Genomic DNA, 16405 nt, shown 5'->3' with positions numbered 1-16405 from the left:
ATAGCGGAGCAGTATGTAACTACTTTATAACAAGATAGAGTAGTGCATCACCTCAAAATTGGTTTCAAAGAATGAAGAGTAGTCTTCTAAACATTCTAATGTTGCCAAGCTAGAGAAGGTTTGAGGAAGGGTTAATGTTGTTCTTAACTGCATGTACTAGGATCCAAAGACTTATGATGTTCTACAAATAATCAATATAGCAATTAAGATACAAAGATTCCATCAATTAAGGGGAAATATGCTAAGCCTTGCATTAATGCTTTAAGTTGAGTAAGTTGAGCCACTAGAATTGAAAGCACAAATCATAGCAAAAAGGCTAGAATGGAAGGAGTGGTTTGTTCACATTCATGGCTATAGCGAAAGAAAGACAAATACCACCAGCCTTCTAAATTTTAATGGTTGTGATGTGCTTCATGAGCATGCTCACAACTTCTGGATGAACACTCGAGGATGCATCCTTCAGGCGCTCGATCTTGACCTCAGTTTCCTCTTCAAGCCTTTTCGAGTTTGATTTAGAGCTGCCGCTGCTCTGCAAAGATAACCATGACCATAACATTCAAGGCAAATAGCAAACATCCAACATAAATGCTAATTTCATGCTCTTGTTACCTTTCGAAACTGTTATGTGGTATCTGATATTAATTTTTCTAATTATCAAGTCATCAGTTCATGAAATGGAAATCACAAAAACGATGGCAGGCTAAGTCATTGCATAATACCTCAGAAATTTTTCTTCGATACTCTTCCTCTAATGAGGTATAATAAGCAGCAGCTTCCCGTTTAGCTTCATCCTTTGCTTGCTTCAATCTTTCCAACTTCACTGCACAAGTTCATATCCAAAAAAGAGTGCTTATGATCCATAATTTTATTCATCCAATAATAAATACCTTAATATCTATCACAGAAAACTAGGCCATACAACTCTACAAACATAGGCAATATCCTCCACTACTAATTACCCACATCATTAACTTAGATGACATGGATGGGGAAAAAATAAAACTTAATTAAATATAACAATAAGCTACAAAGCATCTTTTCATGAATCTTGCACCACAAAAGGAATGCTGCTTAGGAAAATGTCTCCTTTTTAATTGACAACTATATAATATATATAAATAATATGAGATTAATAATAACCAAATGGAATGAATACAAGCTTAAGACAAATAAGTGATCTAACCATCTGCATGCATCATTAAATAACAACAATATTCAAATAAGAAACGAGATGAAGATACTGTTTCTCGCGCGAGAGACGATCTGTCTAGCCTCTTGCTCTGCAGTCAGTAGCATGGAAACACCACCTTGTCCTCTCATGGACTCCATCTTCATGTGAAAAAAAAACTGAAAATATTAGGCCTTAACCAAATAACCAATTGCCATAACATGAAATAGATGCTAACCTAAAAAAAATCTTGATTATTCGCATTCAAAAATTTTAAAAAAATCCCATTCATCTGTGAAAAGAAGTTCATACTCATAAAATCATTAAAATTCTTCTACTCGCCAATGCATAGATCAATAATGGAAGGATCCTAAAAATTACAATAATACATAAATAAAGCTCACATTTTTAGATCAAAATGATAAGTTTTTCATGAGGCATTGATCCTATCTTCATGGGAAGAAAACTGCAAATATCAGGCCTCACCCCAATCACCAACTGCTATAACATGAAATGAATGATAAAATAATAAAATTCTTGATTGTTCACATTCATAAATGAAAATAGAAAAAAATCACATTCATTTGTGAAAAAAATTGATACTCATAAAATCATTAAAATTCTTCTACTCGCCAATGCATAGATCAATAATGGAAGCATCCTAAAAATTACAATAATACATAAATAAAGCTCACATTTTCAGATCAAAATAATGAGTTTTTAATGAGGCACCGATCTCCGTACTGTTAAAAAATCTGAGTCTTTTTGGGGAAAAAAAAGGGTATTTGATAAAACCAGAAAGATCTAATCTTCAGTAGGGTAGATAAATGGGGGAAATGAGACTTACTTAGGAGGCTGGATCAGGGGATTAGAATGGTCGTGGTGAGAGAAGGGAAGTAAATAACCGCAAGAAGCCACGTCGGTGGACAAGTGGTTCCAAGAAACGAGCCGTTTGTACCCAGTCTTTTCTTTTCTAATAAATTAATGTGTTTCTACCTCCCTTCTAATCAAATAAGGGGAAAAAAAGGAAAAAAATAAAAGAAAAGAAAGGAAAGATGAATGGTTTAACTTTGCAAAACCAAGCAATGGAGATACATTGAAAACCAAAAAGGATGATTAGTTGATCTTTCAACATCAATGTTAAGTTCATAAACTTTGAAAGAAATTTTGACCCTATAGCTAAAGTGCTAACAAGAATCTTCTTGATTCTTTCGTAACCATTTTAATGTCAGGCGTCCGATAGGCGGATCAAGAGCTACTTGATTAAATTTAGTGGGAACTGTTGCAAATATTTTTCCGACATGTTTTTATATTGCAATTGCATGGGGAAAAAAAAAAAAACAATCCAGAGCAAGTTAGACTATGGAGTATACAGCACTTAGGTTAGGCCAGCTTTAGGTTGGGTTTGACTTTTGAGACTGCAATCCGATGCCCGATGAAGTTTCAGGCTAGGCTCCGGTCTAGCCTTGGCCTAACCCAAAGCTCATGTTAGGCTCGAGCTCGATTTCTAGCTCAAAGCTTGAGCCCAAGCATGGCGATATTGGCACAACTGAACCCATCCAGATAAGAGCCTCTCCCTCTCTATTCTCCTTTTCGACTCTCACCATAATCCTCCCTAGCTACTTTGAAGGCAGGGTTTATAAGTTGTAAATTATCCACAAAGACCATTAAGTATTTCTTTAAGTTGTAAATTATCTATAAAGATCGTTAAGTATATAAAAATATTTTTTAAGTTGTGGCTTATAGTAAGATATGCTTAAACTCAGTAGTATCATGCACGAATAAAAGTCGCATACAGCTCAGAAGATAGCAGATCAAAGAGAAACTACTCTTGGTTTGACAAGATGAACGCAGCCACCAATCAATCAAGGTTGACCATCCACACCCATTGTAAGCAGGTCAAGTCATTTAGGACAAATATCCCATTATGATCATCATTATGACTGCGAATACACTAGAGCTTGGACCATCTGAGTGGTACCTTTCTTTCTTTCTCCTCACATTAGCTCAAATGTCCCATTTTCAAGCCGAGCACGTCATGGTTAAAATGAACAAAGATTGCAAGGAGACTTGTTTGGAGGAGGTCCCAAAGTTCAAACCCTGAAAGAGGTCTCCCAATGATCGGCAATATTAAAATATTTATTAAAAAATAATTTTTTATTTTTTTTATTTTATCATATTTGGTACATCTCAAGAGTTATATATACTAGTATGCAAACTTTATATATAAAAAAAATATAGACTAATATAGAATCATGCTAACAAAGAAAAAAAATTATTGGCTGATGCAAATTATTACATGATTTCTAAAACCACTCTAACAAAGAAAAATATTACAAGCTGATAAAAGATTACACTAATAAAGAAAAATATTATTGGCCGAAACAGATTGTTACGTAATTCCTAAAATTATGTTAATATACTGCCTCAAACTCAAAATGGTACTACATGTGCCAACTTGAGTTTGAAAACTAAACTATGAATGTACCTTGAAACTGGCGTACTAAATCAAGAATTAAGTAGCAGTTCAAAAGCTGACGTGATAAACTAGGAGCTAACATAGCAGCTCAGAGGCTGATGTGGTGGTAGATCAAGAGCTGACGTGGCAGCATAGAGTCTGATGTGGCAGAACATGAGATGTTGTAACAGCTTAAAAGCTGATGTAGTAGATTAGGAGTTGACATAGCAACTTAGAAGCCGATGTGGCAAATTGATGTGTCAAGCTCATGTAATAATACAGAAGATGACATGGCAGAACAGAAATTAATATGGCAGCTTAAAAATTGATGTGGCGATTCAAGAAGCTAACACAACAAACTGATATGTTTGGCAATGCTAATATAGCTAACTGATGTGGTAGACTAATGCATCTACTGACATGGCTGACTTACATAGCATATTGGTGTGTCTGATTGATGTGACAGACTGACGTGTCTACTGATTAATTTGTCTGATGATGTAGCAGTAAGAAGATACATAGAAAAGACAGTTGCAGTGAAAAGGCAACCAAAGGTCGATGATCCTTATAGATGGAAGCACCATGGAAGAGGAGCAAGAGACCTCGAACTAGATGGTGAAGGAACCGGAGGTAGCAAATAAAACCGAAGATGGAGAGAAAAAGGCCGAGCGATGGTAAGGAGAGACGACCAAAGATCTGAAGCTGAAAAAAAAGGTGGCAGAGAGGAGTTGTGGATCCATTAGAAAATGAAGACTTTCATATATTAATCTACTGAAAATAAAGAATGTGTAAATCTACTAAGGAATATGGAATCTTTGAATGTTGATTCATTAGTAAATAGAGGATTTGCAGGAAAATAGAGAATTTGCAAATCCACCAAAAAATAGAAGATCTTCGAATGTTGATTCATCAAGAATGAGTGATTGATAAATCAACAATAGGGGTCTTCAATGTTTTTAAACATAGCAACGACGATCAGAGCAAAGGCAGAAGAGATAGCGGTAGCAGATTAGGTAATCGGTGGCTCTGATACCATGTTAAAATATTTGCAGAAGAAGAGAAAAATAAGAGAAAAAAGAGAGAGAAGCGATTTTATTTCTCTGTTCCATCACATTTGGCACATCTCAAGAATTATATATATTAGTATACAGATTTTATATAAGAAAAATAATATTGGCTGATATAGAATCATGCTAATAAAATAAAATATTACTAGCCGATACAATTGGTTAAGTGATCCCTAAAATCATTCTGACAAGATCATGCTAACAAAGAAAAATAATACAAGCCGATACAGGACCACGCTAACGAAAAAGAAAAATATTATGCACGCTAATGAAAAAGAAAAATATTATGTGCCGATACAAGCTGCTACATGATCCTTAAGATTATGTCAACCGGCAAGAATAATTTTTCCATTAATACGTCTGTTAAAGATGCTTCCATCACTGCTTTCGGGCCAAACAAAATGGAAAAAGAACTAGAACTCAGTATAAATCATAATTATTGTCGCTTAACATATCCAATTTCTGGACGTTTTTAGATCCTTAGCATTGTTCATTAGTGCAAGTTCAAAAGAAAAAAAAGAAAACAAATTGTGTGCAGATCTCAGTTTCTAGGTAGCTTCCAACAAGAAAATTCAGACCATCTGAAAGGAAGACAGTCCAGTCAAGCACTCTGTATCCATAATATCTTTGTTCCAGCTAGAAACCAAGCTGGCTGCTCCTCCAATAACCAACATCCCAGCGGCTTCTAACTGCATTATTTGATGTAATGCTTCTCCAAACAAATATATATGCTGTCCTTCTTAATAGTAAGAATCCTCAGGTTCTTTGAATTGGATCAAGGGATATGGGCCCAATAGGAGGGTACCTGCAGCTTTGAGGGGTGGGACATACACCTGGCTGCAATAGGACAAGTGCATATAGATTTGGGAGGAGACAACAAAATCATATGGCAGGTAGGGTATTAATTAGGCAGCAAGACTCACAAAAGGTGTGACAATGAATGATACTTTCTATTTGCTTTTGATTTTGTGAGGTCTATTACCCTGTGAAGAAGGAGAAAAGGCCTGTAATTGGAGTTCAAAGCTAGCAAAATATGTGGTGCTTCTGATATCTGTGGCATTCCTTTTTTGGAGTAGAGATTGCTTGTGGCTCATGGAATATTGTACTGCCACATGGTTTTGTTTTAGGGGAGGAATATAGAGGTTTCAATTTAATAATCATTGTCATTCTAGAATTGCTAGTGTCTCCAAGATATATGACCCCTGAATCAAGTTCAAGGAGAAAAAGAAAAGTGGGTTTTAATGAGAGTTAGTGGACCTAACATTCCAAGCAGGAAAACCAAGGTGATCAATCTCAATTTCAATCTAATTAATTGTTTTGAGGCAAACTAAATAAAAAGGAAATCGTTTCTAGAAGTATATTCGAGCCAAATTAGTACCTTTGATGCGTTATCACATGATTCTACTGAAGAAGCATACTCCTTGCATGGAATTAGCTAACAAATATAATTAAAAGGTTCTTTTCTTCATTATTGTTTCTTAAAAGGAAATTATAAGTTGTTACACATTATCCATGTGCATCATTGATGTATACAAAAGGATAAAAAATTGAAGTCAGTCGGAAAACTTATTAGACGATCTTTGCCCACGATGCAGGATAGCTTAGGAGTCAGAGAGAGTAGGATGCTCTGATAACAACTGATGCACAATAAGAATAGGGTGCTTTAATACCAACCGATGTATGACAGAAGAGGGAGGAGAGAGAGGAAAAGAAAAATGAAAAAGAGAAGAAGGGAAGAGAGAGGGCAACTCAATATTCAATTTCAGTAATATAAACTTGTGTTCTCAATCCAATAGCAGTGGATTTATAATAACCTAAAACTCTAATAAGAATCCACATAGAAATTAATAAAGTATTAGAGTCCTCTTAAAATTCTAGCCTTAGAATTTATATAAAAATAAAATTTCATAATTTCTAAATAAAAAATTACCTCAATAAAATAGAGAAATTAAATATTCAGATTTCTATATTTAGACCTAACAGAAGTGTGCCTAGATTTTTTATAGTACAGTCCTCCGTCGGGCTATTTCCCATGTTGGAGTCGCCGACGCGACATCATTTGTCACAAACGAAAGGGATATTTGGGAGCTCCTGTGCTGATTTGTGCAAAACTTGCCAACCAATCTACAATTTGCTTAGCCTCCACGCAGTTGTGTTTTACTGTGCAATGTGTGATGGATTGGATCCATCCTCATGTCCTGCACTATTAGCCAAATTGTCCATAGGTTTCTCCCCTTATTTCTAGAAGCATAACAAGAAAGAGAGAATCAAGTTGGATGAGGAGCTACAAAGAAAAAGTTGTTAGCCAGTAACAAATAGTAGAACTTGTAATGCAAATGATATTACATGCTTGCTTAGAGCACAAAGGTCTCGATTAAAATATTAAAAATAAGTTTAGGCAAAGTTCCACAAATATTGATTGTTGGCAATTTTAAGTTGTGGAGGCCAAAAATAAGTAGGTTGTTGGTTGCTAAATTACAAAAAGAATCATACCGAAATCCTTCGAATGAACATTTATAAAAAAAAATAGGAATGTGGAGAAAGATGTAAGGAAGTGCCAGAATATTTCGCAGAGAGACTGAGATTAGGTTCATAAGAATGGTAGCAATTCTATGACATATCAGATTCAAGAATGGTCAAGAAGGGCCTTTGTAACATATTAACATTTTCTATAGAAAGTTATATATATATATATATATGTATAATTTTTCCATTTTTTGTTTCATAAATGGCTCTTTATATCCTTGAAAAATCTATAACCGTTGGGCAATGGCTTTTTTTTCTTTCATAAAAGGCATGTACCCCCTTTTTTTTAGTTCTTGACCATGCATCGAATCTAATGGATACAAAAGATGAACTTTTGGTGCAATAAAAGGCTTCGAGGCCAAGTTTCGCTTCCTGTGCCTCAACTACTCTTGATCACTGTTTGATTTCCGACATGATACCAACAATAATTTGTAGCTCCTGTAACCGCTGTACAGGGAGACATACAGATGGTTAGATATGCACGGCATTATCATCACCATCATTATCATCGTCATTAGCAATGATCGCTATCTGAAAGCAGTTGAGGTGAGGATTTGACTTGAAAACCTACCAGTATGACTAATAAAACACGAATGCAGTACCTAATTTGATTCATCTAGAGCCAATTGGATGTTGAGTTATTGCCATTAGAATGATGCCAAAAGCCTATAATGGTACAAGGATAGTTTATCACAATGTGGCCATGCACTGGGCTAATTAAGTCATCTTATTTCTAGAGGTCTCATTCATCATGTGCTCATCTTGGTTATTGGCTCATGCAAATGAGACGATCTGATTGGCATGGTGCATGATCGCAGGGTGCACGATCATATAGTGCATGCGATGCAGGATATAATTTTCCTTATGATGGCCCTATTGGATGGATATAATAGAGAGAGAGAAGTGGGAGCAACTTCGATTAATATAAACCTAATAGACATGGAGATGATGGGGCTTGCACTAACTATTGACTGGAAATTCATTGAAAGAAAGGGGAGTTTAGATATGGCCTTCAATAATGAGGTGAGCCAAGCAGCCATGTTCACACGTGTGACCGTGGTCCTTGAAGCAATGTTAATGTCACAAATGGTGAACTCAAGTCCATAGCTAGTTGGCATGAGGACCGTCGGTGAGACCCAATCAAATTCTCAATAGAATGCATTGGCTACTTCAAATAATCATAGCCGAGAAGTGTTATTCTGATCATTTGGTGTTGGCTTTAGGGGTTTCTATATGGATAATTTCATGAGAGCATGAGATAATTGTGGAACTAATTTGAGGACAATTAGTTAGTGATCGTCCAGTAGTTCACAAAGTTCAAATCTCTGAATATGGACCTCATATGAACAGGCAGTGTTAGCATGGAAAAAAATGCAAGGAATGGAGCTAGGAGACACTAGAAATGTTGGAAATTTAACCAAAGAGATGTTGGAAATCTGAAAAGTAATTCATTAAATTAACAATTATATCTGTTTCTTAGAAAGCTTACGACCTTTTGGAACATTCTGCATTAGCCATTGGCCTTGCACCAACTTCAATTGGTTCTTGACACAGATCTTTCAGGGCATTATCACCAAGGAGGATAGATAATAAAAAGAAAGCATGAAATTTTTTTGAATAAAAAAGAAAGTACACAGGTAGAGTTGAGCCAAACAAATGGCTTCAATTGGTGATGGCAACAGCCTAAAATTTAGGAAAGATGGAAATCTACCAGCCAAGAGCCTAAGAGTTGTGCATATCTAACAAGGAGGATAGCCATGAGGATATTCCCATAAAGGATACCTAACTAGTTTGTTCCAATTTACACCCATCATAAAACTTGGCCTTTTTGCATGGGAGCAAGAAGCTCGCACATTACAGGAACAAGAAACCCTTCAAATTAGTACCAGTATCTATTGGTCAACTGGGGAAACCTTTTCCCATACCATATCTCAATTTCCAAAGTATGGTAGCCCTTCACCTCCAATATCGACAGTAGCTCGATTGAAGCAATTGTAGCGGCTCCAACACCTATTGGTTTCGCACCTTCTAACATCTCGAGATAAGAATTTGTTCGTCGTATTCCTTCATTGCTCTTTCTCGAGTTCTTCATCGATTCCTCTTCCATTTCATTTGTTTGGTTAAACTAAAGTTGGAGAACATTCCACTGATAGCAGAGAGCACAGGTATTAGTTTCAACAAACTTCTTTTGCTGAAAATGAGTTACTGGTAGATGCCATTCTCATTGGAAGCTTTTGCTGAAAAGAGTGATTAAAGGACTTTGCCACATTGTTATCGAAAATATTCGATTCGAGTACATTTAACTCATGCAGCACATGCTTGCAACTCTTCCTCCATATAGATTTATATACGTTTAAATCTGTTTATTATTTAAAATAAAAAGGAAAAAGGTAGGTTGTTGCAAAAAATTTATGCACCCTTAATGTAAGTAGATGTCCTTACATGACACAAAGAAGCTTGTTTGGAATAACTCGTGAAATGGTGGGCCAACCTGCCCCTCCTTTTGGATAGGTAATGTATCCCATCATCTTTTAAGGGTTGGATCATGTGGCCACACATGATCACCCACTTATATCCATAGCCTAGTAACAGTCATGATAGTCGTTAACCTTTTAGAATTAAAGTTAACTTTGCATTACCATTGGGATTAAAAATTCAAAGTATACTTTACCTCAAATGCGGAGGCCTTCCATTTCAAAGTAGTTTGTGCGTAATTAGCTGCAATAACCTTAAGATTTTTGATGGCTCAAGGCGTAGTACCTCGGACGATATATTTCACCTAAGAACCCCCACCTTCGAGTTTCCTCAAGGTCAACTTCGATGGATATGTGTTAAATGGTGGTAGAAGGGGAGGCGCCGACTTTATTATCAGAGGCTCGAACGTCAAGATGATGGTTGCTGGTGGTTGCCAGATCTTTGGCACCTCGGTTCCAGAGGCTGAGTTGAGGGTGGCATGAGTTGGTTTCGGCCATGCTCGGCGTGTGTTGTGGGCTAGAGCTGTTATACTTGAGGGTGATTCGACTATAGTGATCAGCTAGATCCAGAGACGCGCTGACGGTGTGGATGGGTGCCACCTCTTGCTTTAAGACATTCGGGCCATGGTTAGTGGTGGCACGGTGTTCTAGGTCATGCACGTTTACAGATAAGCTAACGGGGTCGCGAACTGGGTGGCCACATATGTGGCCAATCACTCTGAGAGTGCTATGTGGGCTGGAGAGAAGGAGCTGCCTAGAGCGTTCCATGATGTGTTGTTTTTTTTTGTTAAAACATCATATTTAGTACATAACATATATAAAAAAATATTTATATATTTCTGGATCAAGTAATGTGTCATGAGCACTTGAAACCTCAAGGTTCTTTTTAAATTAAGACAACTTTTTGCAATCTCTATCATTCTCTTTTAGCTTTGCACTATTATATACTTAGTCACCGTCAATAAAAGCAGGACATATTATATTAAGAAGCGTGAATTGCGAATTTTATACAAGCATTATCCTGATGAGTAGGTTTTAGTTGAATGTAGAAGATAAACTTTTAAACAAGTAATAAAAGTTGATAAATTATGGTTCTAATACTAAACTACGTCGAGCCTATTATTTATTTGAGATTATTTTTTCCCCAATCATGACTACAGAGTAATCAAAGACCGTCCATGCTTTTCATAAGACCACTTGCACTCGCCTTCGAAAACCTTAGAGTAAAAGAGTAGTTTTCTTTAATTGATTGCAGAAAGACCACCAATTACAAACATGCCTCTTAGTGGGAACATCATGAGATGGGAGGAAACCTATCACGACCAAAATATGATTTTGATGATTATTTAAACACGAGGAAGGAACAAGGACACAGAAAAGAGAGATAAGGGAGGCCATTAATTAGATGTCTATGATCATCCTTGTGAAATAAAATAGCAAGCCATGCTTTCGTGGACTGCCAAAAGAAGAATTTGTAAGCTAAGACGAATGAAGTGGTTGGCCTCAGACTCATTGTTGTTGTATCACACTTTGTTCTCTACCAATCCTCTAACCCTCCATCAAAGTGCAGACATGACTCAGCACTATGTGATGTCTACAGTCTACCTTTAAAAACTCTAGTTAATCAGCATTAGCATATCACCAGATCACATGATTAGAGCCAAAATAATCGAGGATTGCTGGCAGCTTACCTGCTAGTGGAGACAGAGTTGGGGTGGTGTTTGTGATCAGGGACCAATTCTTCAGACTGGTTGCAACAGGAGGACGACACTTCTTCGAGACATCAGTTTTGGGAGCGGAGCTTAGAGCAGTGTGGGGGGGGGGGGGGGGGGGGGGCATCTTCTATGCGAGACATATATTAGGCATTAGGAGCATCATCCTTGAAGGGGGATTCAGCTGTGGTGATTGAGTAGATACTGGAGGGGCGTAGGAGAGATGAGCATCCACTTTTTGGTGATATTCGGTGGCTGATGTGGAAGTGTGATGCTTTCCAAGCCGTGCATGTATACCGAAAAGCGAGTAGAGTTACGGACTGGGTTGCCTCCTATGCTGCCCATCACTCTAGAGAGATCTTCTGGATCGGACATTCTACTATTTGTCCTCCACCGAGTTGTCTTCTTTTTTTTGACTCTATTGGCTATGTTCACATGAGATTAGTTTGAGCGGCCAGTGAAAGAAAAAAAGAAGAAAAAAAAAAAAGATAACACCAAGTCAATAAGATGGGAATTTGCAGGAGAACAACATGCAAGCCTTGCACATAGGGGATGCTTCCATGTATAGTTATGAGCCAGCATAATGATTGGAATGGCATGTTAGAGGGGTAATGAGTGTGGCATTCCAATTGAAGCTGGTCTCCAACAGTATCTATAAGTGCAGCACTCCATTCTATTTAGGACGTAATTACTCATCTATTTAGTGGGACCAACGCTACTTGTTCTCTTATCACTTTTCTTCCTTCACCTCATAAAAACCAAATAAATGCATCATGCTTAAACGTCCTACTCAAGTATACCAACACTACTTGTTCTCATATGAGTGTATATATCCAATAAAGATGTTTTGATTATGAAACATACATGGAATCTATTAAATGTGAATTAAGAAAAGAGCTAGAATGATATGTTAGTATGCCTCATATTTTTCCATTTTTGACGTTGATTTTGATCTTTTGCAATTATTTTCCGACACGAGAGAGTTGGGCGATGTGGCGAAGCCTAGCATAGCAATTGAATGGAGACCGCACGTATACCAATTATCTTTTTTCCTTCTTATGGGCCCTATTTATCATGCATTTGGGACTTCCAATGACCTGTAAGAAGGAAATAAGGTGATTGGTATGGTGCACCGCTACATGGTATAAAGTATAATTTTTGAATTGGAGGGCTCTAATCCTCGATTCGGGCCGGATCATATATCTCTAATTTTGAATCTCCACCGTCTGATGCCCCACCTTCGGCGGTCCCACCCCTCCTTGTCGCACGTGGGTTTTGCCGTGCCCTGCGACTCCTCAGCATTTGCTTGCGGAGGACGGGACTCTTCGTACCACCTTCCCCCTACGTTATCTCTTTCTTCCCGATCGCGGCGTGACCCACCCAAATCTTCAATCAGACGGTCCAGGTTCGATCATTTAACGCGTCCGTACGTGACATGGCACTTTCGTCCATATACGAGATGATAAAAGGTGTACTCTGTTGGCTTCTTCCTATTGGACCGGGTGGCGAGCCCATGCGCAAATTAACCCCCCACTGGATCACGAGGCGCTGCTAATGTGTACCACGTTCCTTAGCTAATATGCACCGCTTCTTCTCCCTATTTAAGCCGCTCGACGAGCTGTCCGCCCATTCCCATCTCGCTCCCATTTCTCCATTCCCTTTCCTAAAAAAAATCCTGCTAGGCTCGGCTCGGCTCGGCTTAGCCAGCTTATACGGCTCGGCTTATGCATGAAGCTCTTGTAATTAAGCATTAGAAATGGCAGCAACGCCGGCTTTGATGGAGCCGAGCTTGGACGTGGACAGGCTGAGCTACGAGATCTTCTCCATTTTGGAGAGCAAGTTCCTCTTCGGCTACGACGACCCCAAGCTCTTCCTCGCCGCCTTGCCGCCGGAGACTCCGGCGAAGACGCCCGCCGGGACCCCTACTGTGGCCGCCGCAGGTGGGACCCGGGTCCGGATCCTCTCCATCGACGGCGGCGGCCGCGCCTCTGACGGCCTTCTCGCCGGCGCCGCCCTCGCCCGCCTCGAGGCCTCCCTCCGCAAGCGCTCTGGCGACTCGGCCGCCCGGATCGCGGACTTCTTCGACGTCGCCGCTGGATCCGGCGCCGGCGGTGTCCTCGCCGCAATGCTCTTCACCCGCGGCCCCGACGGCCGCCCCCTCTTCTCCGCCGCCGAGGCGCTCCAGCTCCTCGCCAAGAACCGCTTCGCATTCGCCCCCAAGAAGGGGCTCCTCCGCGGAATATTCCGGAAACACGGGGGTATATACCGGCGGATCTTCGCCGACGCGACGCTGAGGGACATGGTGAAGCCGGTGCTGATCCCCTGCTACGATCTGGCGACGGGGGCGCCATTCATGTTCTCGAGGGCAGACGCGGTGGAGTCGGACGGCTACGATTTCCGGATGCGGGAGGTGTGCGTGGCCACGTGCGCCGACCCAACGGCGACGGGGGCGGCGGCGGTGAAGATGAAATCGGTGGACGGGAGGACGAGGATCGTGGCCGTCGGCGGCGGGTTGGCGATGGGGAACCCCACGGCGGCGGCGATCACGCACGTGCTGAACAACAAGCAGGAGTTCCCCTTCGTCGCCGGGGTGCAGGACCTACTGGTGGTGTCGCTGGGGAGCGGGGAGGTCGCGGCCGCCTCCGGGAATGTCGGGGCGTCGGCGCCGCCGCGGGAGGCGGAGCTCGTGAGAATCGCCGGGGAGGGAATGGCCGACATGGTACGGACGAAGGACCACTTTTATCTCTCCCTGTCTGTTTTTATTTTTTCCTCCTTTAGCATTTTCACACGTAGTTATACTGTAAACTGAAAAGTTCTTGGAACTGTCGGTACGGAATAAATCATTACGACCGTCCAATTGGCAGGTAACAATGATTCCATCCAGTGGACGGCTGTGATTAGACAGAACTCTAATAATAAGCTAAATGACTAAAATGAGCCCTTTATTTAAAAAACAAAATGTTTACTAAATTTTATCTGGTGTGGTATCAGGTGGATCAAGCAGTGGCAATGGCCTTCGGACATAGCAGGACAAGCAACTATGTCCGCATTCAGGTACTGTGAGGGCAAAATTTCCTTTATTCTAATGACTAAAATGTCCTTACCTACCAAGTTGTGAGAAGGTTAGTTTTGGAAAAAAATACAAAAAAAGATCATATTTTTATCTTTAAATTAATATAATTCTTCAGGTTCATGGATTCGATCCTCGAGGAGATCACACATCTAAGAGTGCTAGCACAATGGATGTGAGAAAAGTATTAGGAGCAGCGGAGGAAATGTTGGCACAAAAAAATTTGGAGTCGGTTTTGTTTCAAGGGAAGAAAATATTGGAACATACCAATGGTGAAAAACTTGAATGGTTTGCAAGTGAATTGATCAAGGAGCATGAGAGGCGGAAGAGCCTACTTTCTAAAATCTTATTGAAGCAAGAGATGACACCAAGAATATCATCTGTGGCAGTATCCACAACAACTACTGCCACCGACACATCAGCGAGAACATCGATATCTCCATCCCACTAAATTTCATTTTGAATTGATTGGGTGCCTATGACTATGCTTTAAAACTAAATGGAAGTAGTCAGATGGTAGAAGAATGAGAATTGAGATTTGACTTGCAATGTGAATTAGGACATAATTGATTGTGTACATATAGTTGACTTGAATGGTGATGGATTGCTAAATATGTACTATTTTCCCTTTTTCTTGGCTTTCCCCAAAGACTTTGTATGGAAACTAGATGAAGTGTGGTTAAATTCTTTATAACTTATGATTGAAAGAAGTTACACAAGTTGTACTAGTAGTCTTTGTCTTTGAGATTTTTTTTTCATGATTTCCTTTCGGATTTCACTAATGCTATTAGTCAATTCACATGTGTATCAAGAGCATGGTTATGATATAAGCAGGGCATGTTGGGTTTATGTGTCCATAATTATGTCTAAGATAAACATTCTCTAACATTAATTTAATTTTACAGAGTAATTGTATATGCTTGGAATGATTTTCTACCAGCATTAATTATACCAAATAGCTATCTAACAGTTCCTTTATCATCCATATGAAAAAGAATCATGAATAGTCACCATCTTATATGGAAGATGACCACTATGACTCTATCCATGATATGATAATGTGAGTGTTTCCCTCAATTAAAAGACTTTCTAGGCTTAACAACCCATAATAGTGGATCTTAGGTCCTCGAAGCTCTTCCAATACACTATAGTTTATTTTGACTAGTAGATGAGAGAAATAGGGATACTTTAACTATAGTGCTAGCTTCCCACTAGATCTCAAAAGTTCAAGCTTTTGGGCTTAATTGGTTGATTAATACAGTATCCAAACTTACGTTGCTGAAAGTCATTAGTTCAAATTTCTCCTTTTTGAGTTATATATATCCATTTAATTTCGGTTATTGTTATTTTGATTTTGATTTTGATTTGTCTTGACTTACTTATCCCTGCATGTGCATCATCTAACCGCGCATAAGTGGAGTGTTAAGCCTAATATATATTATCAATCATTTTCCTATCCATTAATTTATTTACTGATAAGATAAATTAAGCAATAATTATTTTTTGGTTGGAAAGTCATTATACTAAGTAATGATTAAACAGTAGAGTCCTAGTTCATCTTTTTTTCTTTTATAGAAAAGTACAATTTCATATGTAAACTGATGTATGCTGAGCTTTTACCATTTAAATGTATAGTACTTGATATTGTAGTTTCACCTATCTAACAGAATTATTGTCCATGCGATAGCTGTTGTTCATCAAGTTGTTTTATCATTAAGAGTTGACATATAAAAGTACATATTTCACAGGGATAATACTTATCCAATCCCTTATGTTCTAAATCATATTACTTTCATATTTTTGTAACTGTACTTATCAGTCAAAAAAACTCGAAGAAAAAAGTTCAGTAAAAATCAAAGTGCCATCGTTACCTCAACTGGTTGGCACTCCTTCTCGTTTAAAAATATTGTAATATCAAATTTTTATGCAT

The 16405-nt window shown here is 38.9% G+C and overlaps 2 protein-coding genes across 2 annotated transcripts; one reads left to right on the top strand and one right to left on the bottom strand.

The window, feature by feature from the left end:
- Positions 1-385: 385 nt before the first annotated feature.
- Positions 386-1363, bottom strand: LOC103710529 (V-type proton ATPase subunit G-like). The gene is made up of 3 exons (XM_008796285.2): positions 1242-1363; positions 720-820; positions 386-529 (listed from the first exon to the last, which is right to left on the bottom strand). The coding sequence occupies exons 1-3, from the start codon at positions 1333-1335 to the stop codon at positions 386-388; spliced, it is 339 nt and encodes a 112-aa protein (XP_008794507.2). The 5' UTR covers positions 1336-1363.
- Positions 1364-13026: 11663 nt separating this feature from the next.
- Positions 13027-15202, top strand: LOC103710489 (patatin-like protein 3). The gene is made up of 3 exons (XM_008796206.3): positions 13027-14124; positions 14397-14459; positions 14594-15202. Exons 1-3 carry the CDS (start codon positions 13162-13164, stop codon positions 14924-14926), a joined length of 1359 nt encoding a protein of 452 aa, XP_008794428.2. The 5' UTR covers positions 13027-13161; the 3' UTR covers positions 14927-15202.
- The last annotated feature ends 1203 nt before the right edge of the window (positions 15203-16405 follow it).

Source organism: Phoenix dactylifera, chromosome 11 (genome assembly GCF_009389715.1).
Source record: "Phoenix dactylifera cultivar Barhee BC4 chromosome 11, palm_55x_up_171113_PBpolish2nd_filt_p, whole genome shotgun sequence".
Lineage (NCBI taxonomy): Eukaryota > Viridiplantae > Streptophyta > Magnoliopsida > Arecales > Arecaceae > Phoenix > Phoenix dactylifera.
Note: the sequence above shows the minus strand (reverse complement) of the source record. Positions and strands in the feature narration are given on the sequence as shown.